Genomic DNA, 16,056 nt, shown 5'->3' with positions numbered 1-16,056 from the left:
CATTTCTAGGAGCACAGTGAGGCCCTTTATGGAATGTTCTGTATGCCTTGACTAGACATTCGAGGATGCAGTTCTTTCCTTCAAGTGGCTCAGACTCATGAAGGAAACTGACCAGGTTAAATACAATAGCGGGCATTAGCAGAGGGGCAGCCAGGCAGGGAAGTCTTTTCAGAGGTGGGGATAGTTGAGCTGGGCTTTGACAGGTGAGCAGGAGTTGGCCAAGCGGAACACAAGGGCACGGTGGTGTAACGAAGGCTCGGACGTGGGAATGAACAAGCACCAGGTTCATAATCCAGTCTGGCCTGAAGAAGAATAACTAGTGAAAGGCAAGGCTCCAGTGTGGTGAGGTAAGAGAGGACAGCTAAATGGGGCTGCCATGCCTGGAATGATAAGCTTCATCAAGACATGGGGATGGTCTTCCTCTGCTGCCCCTAGAATAGTGCCTGACACTCAGACTCTTGATAACTATTTGTTGAATAAAGGGGAAAAACCCCCACACGATCTCAATAGGTGCAGAAAAAGCATTTGACAAAATCCAACTCTTTCATGATAAAAACACTCAACAAACTAGGAAGAGAAGGGTCCACCCTCAACTTGATAAAAGGCATCTATGAAAAGCCCACAGTGAACATCACACTGAATGGTGAAAAACTAAAATCTTTGCCCCTAAGATCAGGAACGAGACAAGGATGTCTGCTCTTACCACTTCTATCCAGTGCTGTCCTGGAGGCTCTAGTCAGGGCTGTTTGGCAAGAAAAAGAAAAGGCATCCCATTTGGAAAGGGAGAACTAAAACTCTCTAATTTGCAGATGACATGATCTTATATATCGAGGACCCTAAAGAATCTCCATGCCGACACAAAACAGCTGTTACAGCTAAAAAGTGAGTTCAGGAAAGTGGCAGGATACAAGACAGTATAGAAAAATCAGTTGTATTTCTACACACTAGAGATAAATAATCCAAAAATTAAGTAAATTCCATTTACAATAGCATCAAAAATAATGAAATACTTAGGAATACAGTAAACCAAAGAAGTACAGGACTTGTACACTGAAAACTGAAAAATTGTTGAAATTAAAGAAAGAAGACCTAAATGAATGGAAAGACATCCTGCATTCATGGATTGGAAGACTTAACATTGAAATTAAGATTGCAGTACTCCCTAACTTGATACACAGATTTAATACAAGCCCGATCAAAATTCCAACTAATTTTTTATACATTTAATTAATTATTAATTTATTTGGCTGTGTTGGGTCTTCGTTGCTGTGCACAGGCTTTCTCTAGCTGCAGCAAGCAGGGGCTACTCTTCGTTGCGGTGAGTGGGCTTCTCACCGTGGTGGCTTCTTTTGTTGTGGAGCACAGGCTCTAGGCGCGCGGGCTTCAGTAGTTGTGGCATGTGGGCTTAGTAGCTGTGGCTTGCAGGCTCTAGAGCACAGGCTCAGTAGTTGTGGCACATGGGCTTAATTGTTCCGCGGCATGTGGGATCCTCCTGGACCAGGGCTTGAACCTGTGTCCCCTGCATTGGCCGGTGGATTCTTAACCACTGTGCCACCAGGGAAGCCCCCAACTGTATTTTTTGTTTTTTGGTTTTTTTTGGTGGGTTTTTTTTTTGCGAAAAAGGACAAGCTGATCCTAAAATTCATAGGGAAATGCAAAGGACCCAGAATAGCTAAAATAATCTTGACAAAGAAATATAAAGTTGGAGCACTCAGCACTTCCTGAATTCAAAGCTTACTCCAAAGCTACAGTAATCAAATCAGTGGAGTACCGACACAAGGATAGATTCCACAGATCGATGGAATAGAATTGAGAGTCCAGAAATAAACTCATATTCATCGTCAGTGGATTTTCAACAAAGGTGTCAAGACCATGCAACGGGGAAAGAATAAACTTTTCAACAAATGGTACGGAGACAACTGGATATCCACATGAAAGAATGAATCTGGACACACTTCATACACAAAAATTAACTAAAAATGGATCAAAGACCTAAATGTAAGAACAAAAACTATAAAAACTATTTGAAGAAAACTTAGGTGAAACTTTATGACCTTGGACAAGATATGGTACCAAAACACAAGCAAATAAAAATTTAAAAATAGATACGTTGGACTTTATCAAAATTTAAAACTTTTGTGGAATTCCCTGGCGGTCCAGTGGTTAGGACTCCACGCTCTCATTGCCAAGGGCCGGGGTTTGATCCCTGGTCGGGGAACTAAAATCCCACAAGCTGCGCAGTGCGGCCAAAAAAAAAAAAAAATTAAAAACATTTGTGTATCAAAGGACACTATCAAGAAAATGAAAAGATAGCCCACAGAATGGGAGAAAATATTTGCAAACTATAAATCTGAGAAGGGACAAGTATCCAGAATAAAGAAGTCTTTCAACTTAACATAAAAACTCAAGTTAAAAAATGGGTAAAGGATTGGAATAGATGTTTCTCCAAAGAAGATACACAAATGGCCAGTATGCACATGAAAAGAAGCTCAACATCATTCATTAAAGAAATGCAGGGCTTCCCTGGTGGCGCAGTGGTTGAGAGTCTGCCTGCTGATGCAGGGGACACGGGTTCGTGCCCCGGTCCAGGAGGATCCCATATGCCGCGGATCGGCTGCGCCCGTGAGCCATGGCCGCTGAGCCTGCGCGTCTGGAGCTTGTTGCTCGGTAACGGGGGAGGCCACAACAGTGAGAGGCCAGCGTATCGCAAAAAAAAAAAAAAAAAGAAATGCAAATCAAAACCATGAGATTCCAGTTCACACCCACTAGGATGCCTCAAATAAAAAAGCCAGATATGGGCTTCCCTGGCGCAGTGGTTTAGAATCCACCTCCCAATGCAGGGGACACGGGTTCAAGCCCTGGTCCGGGAAGATCCTACATGCCGCGGAGCAGCTAAGCCTGTGGGCCACAACTACTGAGTCTGCGCTCTAGAGCCCACGTGCCACAACTACTGAGCCCATGTGCCACAACTACTGAAGCCCACACACCTAGAGCCCATGCTCCACAACAAGAGAAGCCACTGCAATGAGAGCCCCGTGCACCGCAACCAAGAGTAGCCCCCGCTCGCCACAACTAGAGAAAGCCTGCGTGCAGCAACAAAGACCCAATGCAGCCAAAAATAAAATAAATTAAAAAAAAAAAAAAGCCAGATAGTAAAGGTGTTGGTGAGGATAGGGAGAAATTGGAAAATTTATACATTGCTGTTGGGAATATAAAATGATATAGTCACTATGGAAAGAAGTGTGGCAATTCCTCAAAAAGTTAAACATAGAGTTACTATGTAACCCAGCAATTCCAGTCCTGGGTATATACCCCCCATATTGAAAACATGTTCACAAAACTTGTACATAAATGTTCGTAGCAGCTTTATTCATAATAGTCAAAAAGTGGAAACAATGTCCATCAGCTAATGAATGGATAAACAAAATGTGGTCTATTTATACAATGGAATATTATTCAGCCATAAAAGGAACAAAGTCCTGATACATGTTGCAACATGGATTGACCTTGAAAGTATTATGCTAAGTGAAAGAGGCCATACACGTATTGTAACTGATTCCATGCATATGAAATGTCCAGAATAGGTCTGTCCCTAGACATAGAAAGTAGATTAGCAGTTGCCTAAAGCTATGGGTAGTGGAGAATGGGGAGTGACTGCTGTTCGGTTTCCTTTGGGGATGACAGAAATGTTCTAGAATTAGATAGTTGTGATGATTGCACAACTCTGTGCTTATACTAAGTCCCGCTGAATTGTATATTTTTAAAGGGTGAATTTTATACTAAGTGAACTAGGTCTCAATTAAAAACAAAAGGAAAAATATTTTCCAATGATGATCATTGAGGGGGCATCGTGGTAAAAATACAATATGGAAAGAGAATAGCGCACACATCTGTAGAAGGGACTGAAGCAGGCCACTGAGATCTGGATTCTTGCCCCAAGGAAATGGAGGCTTAGTCCAACAGCGAATAGGTGATGGAGGCAGAATACATACCAAGGTCTGTCAGCCTGGGAGCCCTCTGCTTATAGCTTCTAGCCCTGAACTGGTCCAGTAGGAAAACCACTAGGTATTGTGGTTACCGAGCACTTGAAATGTGGCCAGTTGGAGTTAGGATGAGCTGTAAAGGTAAAATACACGCTGGGTTTTGAAGACTTAGTCTTATAAAAAGACAGTATCTTAATAATTGCTTTATATTCATTATATATCGAAATCATACTATTTCTCGATATATTGTGTTAAATAAAATATAAAGATTCATTTCACCAGTTCTTTTTACTTTCTAAAATGTGACTACTAAAACTTTTGAATTATATGTGGCTTGCAATACTTTTCTATTGACAGTGCTACTCTAGACTATTGGTCCCCTGGGAGCAGGGTAGGAAAGGGTGATATTAATTTATCTGTGAAATAAAATTTCATTGAGCATCCTTGGCTGAATCAGCCTAAAGCTGACCACAAGGGGTCCTGGGAAAGGGGTGTCGCCTGTACCTTCAATCCTAAAGGGACAGAGGGAAGGAATTGGTGGTATCCCTTCCCTCAGGCAAAGAGGTTGAGGCCTTCCTCACTAGATTCAGATGTATCTGAATGTCTATGGTTAATCAAGAAATCTGCAAAGCATGGTGATTAAAAAAGGCAGAAAAGGGTGGGCATCTTGTGTATTTTGACAAGATTTACTATTTAAGCAGAACTCTGGACTTCCCCAGTGGCGCAGTCGTTAAGAATCCGCCTGCCAATGCAGGGTACACATGGGTTTGAGACCTGGTTGGGGAAGATCCCACATGCCGGGGAGCAACTAAGCCTGTGCGCCACAACTGCTGAGCCTGCGCTCTACAGCCTGTTAGCCACAACTACTGAGCCCACGTGCCACAACTACTGAAGCCCGCGCGCCTAGAGCCCGTGCTCGGCAACAAGAGAAGCCACCGCAATGAGAAGCCTGTGCACCGCAACAAAGAGTAGACCCCGCTCACCGCAACTAGAGAAAGCCCGCGCACAGCAACGAAGACCCAACGCAGCCAAAGTAAATAAATCAATAAAATTTTAAAAAGTAATAATAAAGCAGAACTCCAAGAAATAACACCTTCAAAAGCTTCATCATCTAATGCAAAATGCATTTGATGATTGCGTATCAGTCAGATCTCAGAAGTCGGCTGGGGTCCGTCGGAGGAGGATCAAAAATTGCAATGTAAAATCCAGGAGAGAGAAAACTTTGTCAAGTTTATTCTGGTACCCTTAGCGCCGGGAACAGTGCCCGGCACGTAGTAGGCGCTTCTTAGATATTTGAATGAGTTAAGATGCAAAATTATGTAGATGTGAGGGTGTATTTCCCAGGGGAGGAGGCCTCTGGGTTTTGCCCAGTCTCAAAGGAGTCTAGGCCGCCAAGGGGTTAAAAACCACTTAATACCGAGAGGGACATGAAATTTATTTGAAATCAATGTCAAGAATTGGTTGTTCTTATTCTGGGGAGTAGCCAGACCTCGGCGTCTGGAATGATCTACGTGCTTAAAAATACCACTCGCCACCATTTTCTCCAGGTAATTTTCCATCCCTGCCCCCACAGTCAAGGGGAAAAAAAGTAATTCTGCAATCCTACCTAGCTTACCAAAAAAAAAAAAAAAAAATCGGTACAAGCACAAATCTCCAGGCGCCGCCAGCGCAGAAGAAGAAAGGGACCCACGCGGGCCTCGGGCGCCGCCGGGACCCCAGCCCCCGAAACTTTGCCAAGTTGCGGGCGCCGAGCGCGCCCGGAGGCGCGGGGCGCGGCCGCGGGCGGAGCCGCCCCCTGACGCCGGGCCGCGGCGCGCCGGGCCGCCCCCTCCCGGCCCGGGCCGGCCCCGCTGGCTCCGCTCAAAGTTTGCGGCCGCCCTTGCGCCCGCGCGCCCGCCCGATGTATGGGTGATATACTGCAGCGGGTGTCAGGGTGAGGGACGGCCATATTTGCCGGTGCGGCCCGAGCCGTCAACAACAAAAAGTGCGCGGGAGCTCGGCGGGCGCACGGACGGGCGCACGGACGCTAGGGCCGCCTCGCTGCCGCCCGGCCTCGCCGCCTTCGCCGCCGCCCTCGCGGGCCGGGCCCCGCTGCGCCCCGGCGCGCCCCGCCGCTCGGGGGGATGTCTTACAAACCGAACTTGACCGCGCACATGCCCGCCGCCTCCCTCAACGCCGGTGAGTGAGTGCGCCCCGCGGGCCGCGCGCGCCGCGCCCCAAGTGCCGCCAAGTTGGGGGTCCGCGCGCCCGGCCCCGGCTCCCGGGGCCCCGCGGCGGCCGGGGTCGGCGGGCACCGGGTCCCGGCCCGGGGCAGCGCGGCGGCCGCCGCCATGATTCCGGTGCCCGCCCTGCCAAAGTTCGCGGGTGCGCCCCGCGCCGGGCCTCGGGGCCGGGCCGGGGCCCGGGGCACGGGCGGCCGCCGCGGTCCCCCCCACGCCGGCGGCCGAGGGCTCGTGGGGAGCGCGGCGAGCGAGGGCGGGGGAGGCTTTCTCGGCTCCTTTTTCCTTGGCTTTTGGGCGGCTCGGCGAGGGCCCCTGCCGGCGGGAGTCGGGAGCGGCCGGGCCGCGCCGGGAGCGGGGCGCCGGGACCCCGGCGCGGGCCGCCCTTAGGGAGCTGGGGGTAGGTCCGGGCAGGGGGCCTGGGCGGCAAGGGTGCACGTGAGCAAGCCCGGGCCACGCGCGGGCGGCGCTGCGGGGCGGCGAGCGTGCCAGGTGCAGCCGACCCCGAGGGAGCGGGGCCGCTGGGGTCACCGGCGGTGCAGTGGAGATCGTCGGTGGGCGTCCGCCCGGCCTGGCGCGTGGGACGGGGCGCTCAAAATGGGTTGCACGGGAGGTCCCTTCAGGCGTGCGCGGAGAGAAGTTGGAGGAGATCGGGGGCCTCGGAGAGCCTGGAGGCGGCGGCTGGGGGCGTTGTTTCAGCGGGGCCCCCGCATCTCGGAGCCCCCAAGTCTGGGTTTAGAAGGCCCCCTCCTTCAGAAGCCGGAGGGGCCGTCCTCTCCTTTCCCTGGGGCTGGAGCTGGGCGGTCCCAGGAAACTCCTGCAGAAGTTGTCAGGCAGCTTTAGGCTGTGCCTAGGGTCTTGCCCCAGGGACCGAGGGGGATAGGTGAAATTGTGGGTTCAGAGGGGACCGGCTTTGTCCCTTCACCAAGGTTCTTCTCCTTTAGACTCTTGATGGGAAACAAACTTCCAAATAAGCGAGGTGCATGGAGGGGGCTTGGGAGGGAGGGGATTGGCCTTGCTGGTCAGAAATGCCACGCCGGCAGTTGGCCGAAAGTTTTGGGCCTTGTCTCCGAATGTTGACTCCAGAATTCCAAAAATTTGAAGAGACCCCCAGGAAAGCAATATATGTATATGCATATGTGTGTATAGGTGTGTGTGTGTGTGTGTGTGTGTGTGTGTGTGTGTGTGTGTGTATTTAACTTCTTGGACACAAATTTGGGGATTGGAAAGGGTTAAGATTAAGGGGGTGGAAGGACGGGGTGGGGGATAGTTGAGTTGGTCAAATGTGGGCGCTAAGCCCCAAGAGCCCCTGTTTTCTCCTCAGATGTTCTCACCTCTTCTGGGGTCTGCACACCTTACCAAGACGGGCTTTGTGGCCACAGTATTTCTCACTGCCTCCCTCATCTGACTCCGGGGTGGGATGGGTGGAGGGTCTTGCTGCCAGCCCGGACTGGCGGGAAGTCTCAGGCCGGCCCTGGTGCAGTTGAGGCCGGCGCCCTGAATGGGGCCCTTCGGGGATTGGGGTCACAGGGTGACAGAGGCACCCGCTGGGGACCCCGAAGCCCTCTGGGCTGGCTAGCACCTGTACACAGATTTTCTTCTTTCTCCTGCGGTGAACTCCGGGAGGACTGCTGAGGTCCCCAGGTCTCTGGTGTTTTGGTGGGGCCGCCCCCCTCCCCGTGGACCCCTTTAGAAAGGCCGGATCTCCCCGTGCCATTTGCATCCAAGATGGACTCTCCGCTGCCGCTCCTCCGGCTTCCTTGTCATCATCCCTCACACCCTCCAGCCCTGCCTCCTGCTCGAGAGTTGCCAAGCCTCGGCCTGGCCGGCGGTGGCAGTGGCGGAGTTAGACAAAGCCCCCGCCTCCCCGCCGGAGAGCCCCCCCAGGCGCCCCAAGTGGCGGGAAGGCCGCCAGCTCCCCAGGCCCGGGCGCTCTTTGTCTGGCTTGGGGGCGGGGAGCCGCGCCTGGCCCCAGGAGCTGCTGGCCTCTGCCAGTCCCTCCCTGGGCTCCGGGCCCTCCCTGGTCCCCGCACACTACACGCATTGTCTGCGATGCTCCGTGACGGCTGTGCTCACGCCCGGTCTGGTTTTCTCCTAGGCCTCCGGCAGCCGGCCGCTGTGTCTGCAGGAAGGTGTGGGAATGAGTGGGACTCGGGGCCCTTCCGCCAGCTCTCTCCAGGGCCACAGACACCCCCCTCTGAACACCGAGTAAGGGACTGGCGCTGGCACACAGTCGGGGTCACCTACCACATCACCCAGGCCGTGGGAAAGTCAAGCTCCGAGCTGTTGCCTGACTCCCATCCCCCAAGCCCCCAACCCATTCCTCCTCCTCCGCTCAGCCCCCCGGGACCTAACCCCGGCACCCTGGAGGAGCAGCATCTAGGGCCTTGAGACATTCTCGTGGGAACCATCACCTCAAACAGATGGAAAAACTGAGGCCCAGAGAGGGAAGGGCCTTGTCTTAGGTCACACAGCCGCGTATGGCGCAGCTGGACTGGCTCCTAGTCCAAGCCCTTGGCTGTGGGAGAGAAGGTGGGTCGGGGAGGCAAGAAATACAGATTTGCAGCGAGAGGAGGGCAGGAGGTGGTGCAGAGAATGAACCAGAGGTGTCCAGCTCACCTCCTGCCAGGGAGCTGGAATCTTCTAGATGGCTTGAAGTGCCCAGCGGTGCAGTAGACACCCCTCCCCCCACACAGTCTAGCGTTTAGCATCCTGGCCTTTCGGAGAGGCGTGATAAGTTGTGGTGGGCGGGACTTGAACCCTGGCCTGGGGCAGCAAAGCCTGAGCTGCCCAGACCGCACTCACCGCCCACATCAGAAGGTCAGGAAACTGGGGCTTGGCTGATGTGGTGAGGGGAGCTGGGGGTCACCCGCCCTGCCACACTCCTGTGCTCTGGCCACTGCACACCCGCAGCTGCTTCAGACGGAGGTGTGGTTCTGCAGCACAGGTGTTTCAGCTACCCCACTGTAGAGGCGTGGTGGTGAGGCTCGGAGGAGCGCAGTGCTGTGCCCAGTCCCAGCTTAGACGTGGCAGGATTCACGTTTCCTGACTGGGCATCCTGTGTTTGAGCATAAATCTGGGTCCCAGTGGAGAAACCCAGGCAGGCCTGAGACCGAGGAAGACACGTCGGGTACCAAGCTGTCTGCAGCTCCTGGACAGAGGGATAGGTGCGGTGTGTTAGTCTCTTCTGTGCTGTGTGGCCTGGGGCAGTGCCCGCCCTCTCTGGTCTGTGTTTCTGTCTCTGCAGTGAGGGGCTCCAGGGCCCCTTCCAGCTCCAGCAGCCTGAGCTCCTGAACTTCCTTCCTCCCCTGCCCCCTCCCCTTGCCCACACCAGATGAGCAGCTGGTCGGTTTGGCCGGCCTGGCACCAGCTGTCCATCCCCGGGGGCCAAGTCTGCAGAGCCCGCCGTGTGCGTGAGAGAGAGACAGTTTGGCTCCGGGGAAGGCAGGCAGAAGGGAAGCTGCTCCCCGGCCGGGCGTGGAGGCATGCGGGCAGCTGCTGAGGAGGGCTAGGTAGATTCTCCATGGTTACCGCTGTTCGTAATTCTGCAGGACATCCTTTACTTGCTAATGACCACTCGGACGCCATTATGGGTCTGCATGCTTCCAGCTACTGAGCTGGAGCTGGAAAATTCCCTGCTGAGGGCCTCCCCACCCCCCATGCAGGAGACTCCGTTCTGAGCCGGGCCCTGGCCCCCCGTGGTCCCTCTGCTGAGGGACAGTGTCTCCCAGTGTTACAGTCCATAAGTGGGGTCTTACGCCTCCCCCATGGGGGTGGAGCCAGCTGGGCATAGATTCAGACTGCCGAGAGTCTTGTTCCCTCTTTGGGGAGGGGCGACAGGAGCTCAGAGAGGTTGAGGGGCTTGTCCAAGGACACACAGACAGGCTGTGATGTGCTTCAGATTCCTGACTTTGTGTCGAGTACCCCAGTCCCCAGCCAGGGTTGGGTCTCAACAACCTCCAGATCTTCCCCTGTCTTCCTCACCATATACTCCAGCAGAGGTTTGGGCACACAGGAAGTCTCAGCCCAGGTGTGGACCAGCCTTAGTAGCAGATGGGCTCTTGTGGCAGCCATGTGTCTCTAGGATATCAACCTCTGGGGAGCAGGACCCAGGAAAAGGGGACTTGCAAGGGTTAGGCTGAGAATAGCAGCAGCTTTCGTCTTTGCTACCAGTTTTGACTGCATGTATGGGAAGGATTTCTGTGATTGATTAGCAATGTCTGCTGTGGTGATGGGCGTGAAGAGTAGTGGTCTGTTAGCTACATTTTACCATCAGTCATCTATGCCGAGTATCAGCCGTGGCCAAACTAGAGGACAGGAATAGGGTTCTGTATCCTCAGAGACAAGAGACCACTGTTGATGGCATGAGTTCTGGGCAGGGGGACTCAGAGTCCTTACCTCGGATACAGTTAGCCAAGGCTACTTGATTACTGACTCCTGTGTCCTCCCCTGTAGCTGGGAGTGTCCACCCGCCCTCCACCAGTATGGCGACGTCATCACAGTACCGCCAGCTGCTGAGTGACTACGGGCCGCCATCTCTAGGCTACACCCAGGTATGGCAGTGGGGGTGGGATGTGCGGTGGGAGGGGCCCTAGGGGCGGCCTGGGCCAGAGGGGAAGCGGTGAAAGGAGTAGAAATGATGGAGCTGTCATCTGAGCTTCCTCATCCCAGGGCTCAAGGCATCAGAATGGAGAAGTGGCAGGGGGTTTCACGGGGGACACCGAGTGACAGGAAGGGGTGGGAGAGCCCAAAGAAGGCTGGAAGCCCCGAGAGCCACAGTTCCCCATGGGGCCACCACCCCACGTGTGTCCCTGGTGGGCCTCCTCGTGCCTGGTCCCTGGGGAAGTGAGGTCTGGCCTTGACTCTGGATCTGAGCTTGGACAGAGGAGGGGGGCCCTGCTCCCACTCACTCCCCACAAGGTCATGGGCCCTGCAGGGAGGACGGGCCCATATCCTAGTGGAGTCCAGGTGCGTTGCACCGAGAGCTGCTGGCCCCTCAGTTTTACACCTGGTTCCACCAGTTTCGGGACTGTGGACCGCCCTTGCCCCAACCTTGCGGAGACTTGCTTTCCCCACCGGGTTGGCGGGCCCTCAGGGGAGGTGGCCGCTGGCCGCCAGGGAGGGGACCCGGGCCACTAGCCGGGAGATTCCCGTGCCTGCCACTCGCGTTCCGAGGTCGCCACGGAGGCCGGCCCCACGGATGAGGCGGCGGCTGGGAGCCGTGCCCCTCCAGGCCGTCCTGCCCCCGGAGGGGAGGCGGGCACGGGCGAGGACCCCTTGAAGAGGTGGCGGCGGGAGGCTGCTGCCGAGCTGGATGAGGAGAGGAGGAAGGACCAGGAGGCCGGGAGGCGGAGGCGGCAGAGGAGCGGGGAGCAGGCGAGGGCCTGGGGGGGAGGTGGCTGCCCTGATGCAGCTGTGGGGGGGGGGGCGGGGGGGGGGGGGCCAGGGAGGCCCGGCTGAGGCCCACAGGCCGACGGGACCCAGCCTCCCTGCTCCGGGTGTTTGCTCGGGCTGTTTGTGGGGTTCTGGAGAGAAGGGGTTTCTGTGTGGTGGGCCCTGCCTGCGGGGGAGGATGGATGAATTTAAATACATTCTGGGCTCTGTCTGGGTGGTCCCTGGCAGTTTTTGTGGTCCTGCTGACCCCACGTGTGGCCTCCATCTCTTCCGCCCACTCTGGACCCTCAGCACGCCCCCTCCCCGCCATCACTTGCCTGCCCATCAGCTCCTTCAAGGAGATTCTCAGTGAACACTTTCCTATCGACAAGCCAGTCTTTTTTTTTTTTTTCATTTGAGATGATAAAAGGGCTTTCTGCAGACTGCTGGGTGGTTGCCTTGAGTGTGCGGGGACAGTAGAGGGCCGGCTCCCTGCTCTGTGCTTGTCGCCCAGGTGGGCCGTGCCTGGCCGCAGCTGCCCTGGAGTCTGGGCCAGGCCGCCCTCCCTCCACCACCTGCCCCCGGCTCGGGCCTCTCCCCAGCCCTGCCCTCGTGGAGCTGGCATGCTGTGGGGTCCTGACCACGGCATTGGGGTCAGGTTGGGTTCAATCCTCCTGAACCCTTTTCTTTCTGATTCTAGGGAACTGGGAACAGCCAGGTGCCCCAGAGCAAATACGCTGAGCTGTTGGCCATCATCGAAGAGCTGGGGAAAGAGATCAGACCCACCTACGCGGGCAGCAAGAGCGCGATGGAGAGACTAAAACGAGGTAAATCGTGGGCCCGGGACTCCCGTGACAGGTGACGCCTCGCTGCTGGCGGACCCCACGGCACTGGCCTAGTAACTGTCTTGAAAGATTTTCTGGGGAAAATGGAGGGTGGCAGATGGAAGAGTCCCCCGCGGCACAGGGGCTCCCGCTTTGTTACAGAATTACCGTTGGCTGTGGAGGTGTCAGGCTGGGTGAGCGGGTCTGTGGGATGAACATCTGATGGAAGGGGCTTGGCGGCCAGTTGTCAGATGCAGCGTCTAAGAAGGGAATCCCCAGGACTCCCCTGGTGGTCCGGTGGTTAGGACTCCACGCGTCCACTGCAGCGGCCTCGGGTTCGATTCCTGGTCAGGGAACTAAGATCCTGCAAGCTTCGTGGTGCGGCCAAAAAAAAAAAAGTCTTTGTACCCAGATCCTGCAGCTCTGCCTCACGCCCGCTCTGCTCCCGTTGGCCGACACTGGTCCTAGGAGCCCTGGGCGGCCCAATAAGGTAGGCTCCCAACTTGGGTGAGGCCAGTGACACGAGGCCAAGGGGGCCTGCGCTGCCCTCTGCTGTCCTCCTTGGAGCGGGGCCCAGGGGGGCGTGTGGTCCGTCCCAGTCTGGGGCGGGAGAGTGAGAATGCTTTGAAGTTCTTTCCTGATTGAAGAGGGAGGAAGGGCGGGAGGATGGTGCCACAGGAAGAAAGTGACTCACGTGAAGAGGTGACTGGCCAGCTGACTTCAGAAGGCAGAGAAATAGGTTGTTTTTTGCTGCTTCATGAAGTGAAAGCGGCGTGGAGAGGAGAAAAGGATTTCTATTTTAGAAGGTGGCAGTTCAGAGCACGGTGGCTTATGTGTGAATTTAATTTTAGGAGTTTTTTTTTTTTTTAAGGTTAGAGAAGCAAATTTGGAGAAAATCGAGAGGGAAATGTTCTGTGGCTATAAATCTGGGGCGTGACAGGGGGGCTGCAGTTGAGGCCACGGCTGCAGTGATGGCAAGGCCGGCTGAGGACAGGCTCCCACCCAGAGCAGTGGGCCGGTTCATGACACCTTTGTGAAGAGACTGACCGATTGCAGAGCTGGATTGGGGAATAACAGGCACAGGTGTGGGGAGGGGGGCTGGCAGTTAGAGGCTGGAACGGAAGAGGGCTCGGGGGAGAGGAGGAGCTTAACCCCCAATCCAGCCCTGGGGGTCAGGTGGGCATTGCTCTGCCCACAGTGCTGGTAACGGGAGTGCCGGTTACCTGATTGCAAATGCCTGGGAGGATGCTGGACCCCGCAGTCTTTCTGACAGGCAACCTGCAGCCTCCCAACAAAGCTGGCAGTTCAGGTCAACACATGGATACACCTGGTGACTGCTTCAGGGCACATCCTGGGTGAGCAGCTGGCCCCACAGTCACCCTGACCAGTAAGGTGGCCAAGTTTACATCATAGCAAAGTAAGAAGGGCACAAGGGAGTCAAGCACCAAGAATGTTTTTTGCGTTTTTTAATGGTGAAAAAAATAAGATTTTGTGACATGTGAAAATTATGTGAAATTCAGACTTCAGTGTTGTAAGTAAAGACTTGTTGGAACATGGCCACACCCATTGCTTATTAATGTCTGCGGCTGCTGTCACAGTACAATGGCAGAGTGGAGTAGCTGCGACAGTGGCTACACAGCCCTTTCCAGAAAGTCTTCGGAAGCTCTGGGGGGTAAGATTTGTGAGGTGGGGACACCTGAGTGACTTGGGGTGTCATTCCCAGTGCCCTCTGGGGGGTCAGCTCTTGGAAGGAGTAGATTCTTGGTGTCTATTAAAATGAAATCAATATTTCATGAAGTTCAGTAAAGCCAAAAAAAGAAAAAAACCCCACAAAACCCAAACAAGCAATAGATAACTCCCAAACTATAGAGATAAAAGATGAGGGGAGAATAATAGTGCAGAAGGTGGCACCCGTGCCCTGGGGGGAAGGACAAAGCAGTGGACCAAGGTGGCCTGAGTGAGCACTCGTCTCGCACCCGAACCAGCCAGGCTGCCTGACATTGTCAAGCCCTTTCTAGAATTTAGGAGAAATAATGGTTTGAAGGCGTGGAATCTCCAAAGCGGGTCCCTGCTTAAAGAACTTGGGTGGGGACACACTGCCTCCTGTCATCTGGACGGTAACAGGGTTCAAATAGAGTCACGTCATAAAAAGAGAGCTTGCTGGCTGTCACCTTGAGCATGGGAAGAAACTTTTAGGGAGACGTGCAGAGGGGTTTTTGCTTTGAGGGGTGGGATGGGGTTTGGGGTGTTGGATGCAGGTCCTGAGTTTCCTCCAGTCTGAGGGTTTCGCGGTTGGTTTGGAAGGACCCTCCTCCTCTTCTGGAATGGGTGCTGCTGGCTGACGTCCGCCTCTGCTTCTCTTCCAGGCATCATCCACGCTCGAGGGTTGGTGCGGGAGTGCTTGGCTGAAACGGAACGGAATGCCAGGTCTTAGCTGCCCTGTGAGCCTGGACGGTTTTCCATCTTCGGAGAGAAGTTACAGTTCATCTCCCCTGTTCAGATGAAACTTTTGTTTTCAAAATGGTAACAGTTTGGTTTCTCCTCCCCCTGCCCCTCCCATGGTTCACTAGGCTCCGAATCTACAGTCTGTAAGATTGAGGAAAGATTTTGCAGTTGATTGGGAGTTACATTTTAAATAGTTAGGAACTACCCAGGTGTTTGTTGTTGTTTTTTAAAGCATTGATTCAAAAGATGCACGTAAAAATTACCTATCTTACAGCAAACTAGTTTGCCTCCAAGATACCACTGTCTCGCTCTCCTCTTTTGAATACATTTATGTTACCCGGATTGTTCTTTGATCCTTTTCATAAGCTGATACAACTTGAAGGGTTTTTTTTGTAGTGCGGACTTGACAGCACACTTAACTAGTAGCTGGTCCCCTCGTTTCCCATACACTATAGATTCTGCTTAACGTAAATTCTTTTTTGCTTAAGCATTTGCATGACTATTAGTGCTCTGAAGTCGACTTTTAAAATGCACAAGTTATATACATACAGAAGAAAGAGCAACCTCCCAAACCAAACCCAACAAGGATCCCCGAAATTTTTCCTGAGACTGTATGTAGATTTCAGTTCTGCCTTTCCTGTAAGTTGATCCAAACATCTGGAAGAAAATGGGACTGTTTGCATCTTTGTATTTATTACTCGATGTAATAAAGCTTATTTTCATTAACAGCTTGTATTAAGATGTGGGTTCCGCAAATTCTTGGCGGTATTTTAAAGAACGGCTCCTCAGCGAGAGTGGGGAGAGACCTGTCAAAGGGCATTTTCCCACCTGGTCCAGAAACATCTTGCGTGACAATATCAGTAGCACAACAGGCCAGGGACAGGATGTGTCGGTTAAGTCAGAAGGCAGGGATCAGGTGAGCTGCGTCATGCATGCATCTTAACTGCAGCAGATGTTAAGTGTGTGCCAGGAAGGAAAACAAGAGTAGAGGCGATGTTACTGACTTCGCCCTTTCTGTGCTCCCCCAAGTTAGGCCATTCTGTTTTTAGGAACTTAACCCGTGAGCATTTAAACTCAAGCTAGCTACTTCATCCTGTTCTCACTGGAAGAACTACCTGCTCTGGTGCTGGGAAAACTGGGTTGCCTCGGATGTGCTGAGAATTCGTGGGGTGGTCCCCAACAGTGGGGACCTTCCAAAGGGACTTGGAGGTC

General features: G+C 53.8%; 1 protein-coding gene across 1 annotated transcript; it reads left to right on the top strand.

The window, feature by feature from the left end:
* Positions 1-5,821: 5,821 nt before the first annotated feature.
* Positions 5,822-15,579, top strand: CDK2AP1 (cyclin dependent kinase 2 associated protein 1). Its single transcript, XM_027125005.1, has 4 exons — positions 5,822-6,161; positions 10,658-10,755; positions 12,276-12,402; positions 14,766-15,579. The coding sequence occupies exons 1-4, from the start codon at positions 6,107-6,109 to the stop codon at positions 14,831-14,833; spliced, it is 348 nt and encodes a 115-aa protein (XP_026980806.1). The 5' UTR covers positions 5,822-6,106; the 3' UTR covers positions 14,834-15,579.
* Positions 15,580-16,056: the final 477 nt, after the last annotated feature.

This window comes from Aethalodelphis obliquidens, unplaced genomic scaffold, assembly GCF_003676395.1.
Source record: "Aethalodelphis obliquidens isolate GAN/ISIS:26980383/991018 unplaced genomic scaffold, ASM367639v1 scaffold28, whole genome shotgun sequence".
Classification (NCBI taxonomy): Eukaryota; Metazoa; Chordata; class Mammalia; order Artiodactyla; family Delphinidae; genus Aethalodelphis; species Aethalodelphis obliquidens.
Note: the sequence above shows the minus strand (reverse complement) of the source record. Positions and strands in the feature narration are given on the sequence as shown.

Excerpts from the sequence above, each read along its gene's own strand:
- CDK2AP1 (XM_027125005.1), top strand. The coding sequence starts at position 6,107 with ATGTCTTACAAACCGAACTTGACCGCGCACATGCCCGCCGCCTCCCTC. Across the intron at positions 6,162-10,657 it reads CGCCGCCTCCCTCAACGCCG|CTGGGAGTGTCCACCCGCCC; the intron begins GTGAGTGAGTGC and ends CCTCCCCTGTAG. Across the intron at positions 10,756-12,275 it reads CATCTCTAGGCTACACCCAG|GGAACTGGGAACAGCCAGGT; the intron begins GTATGGCAGTGG and ends TTCTGATTCTAG.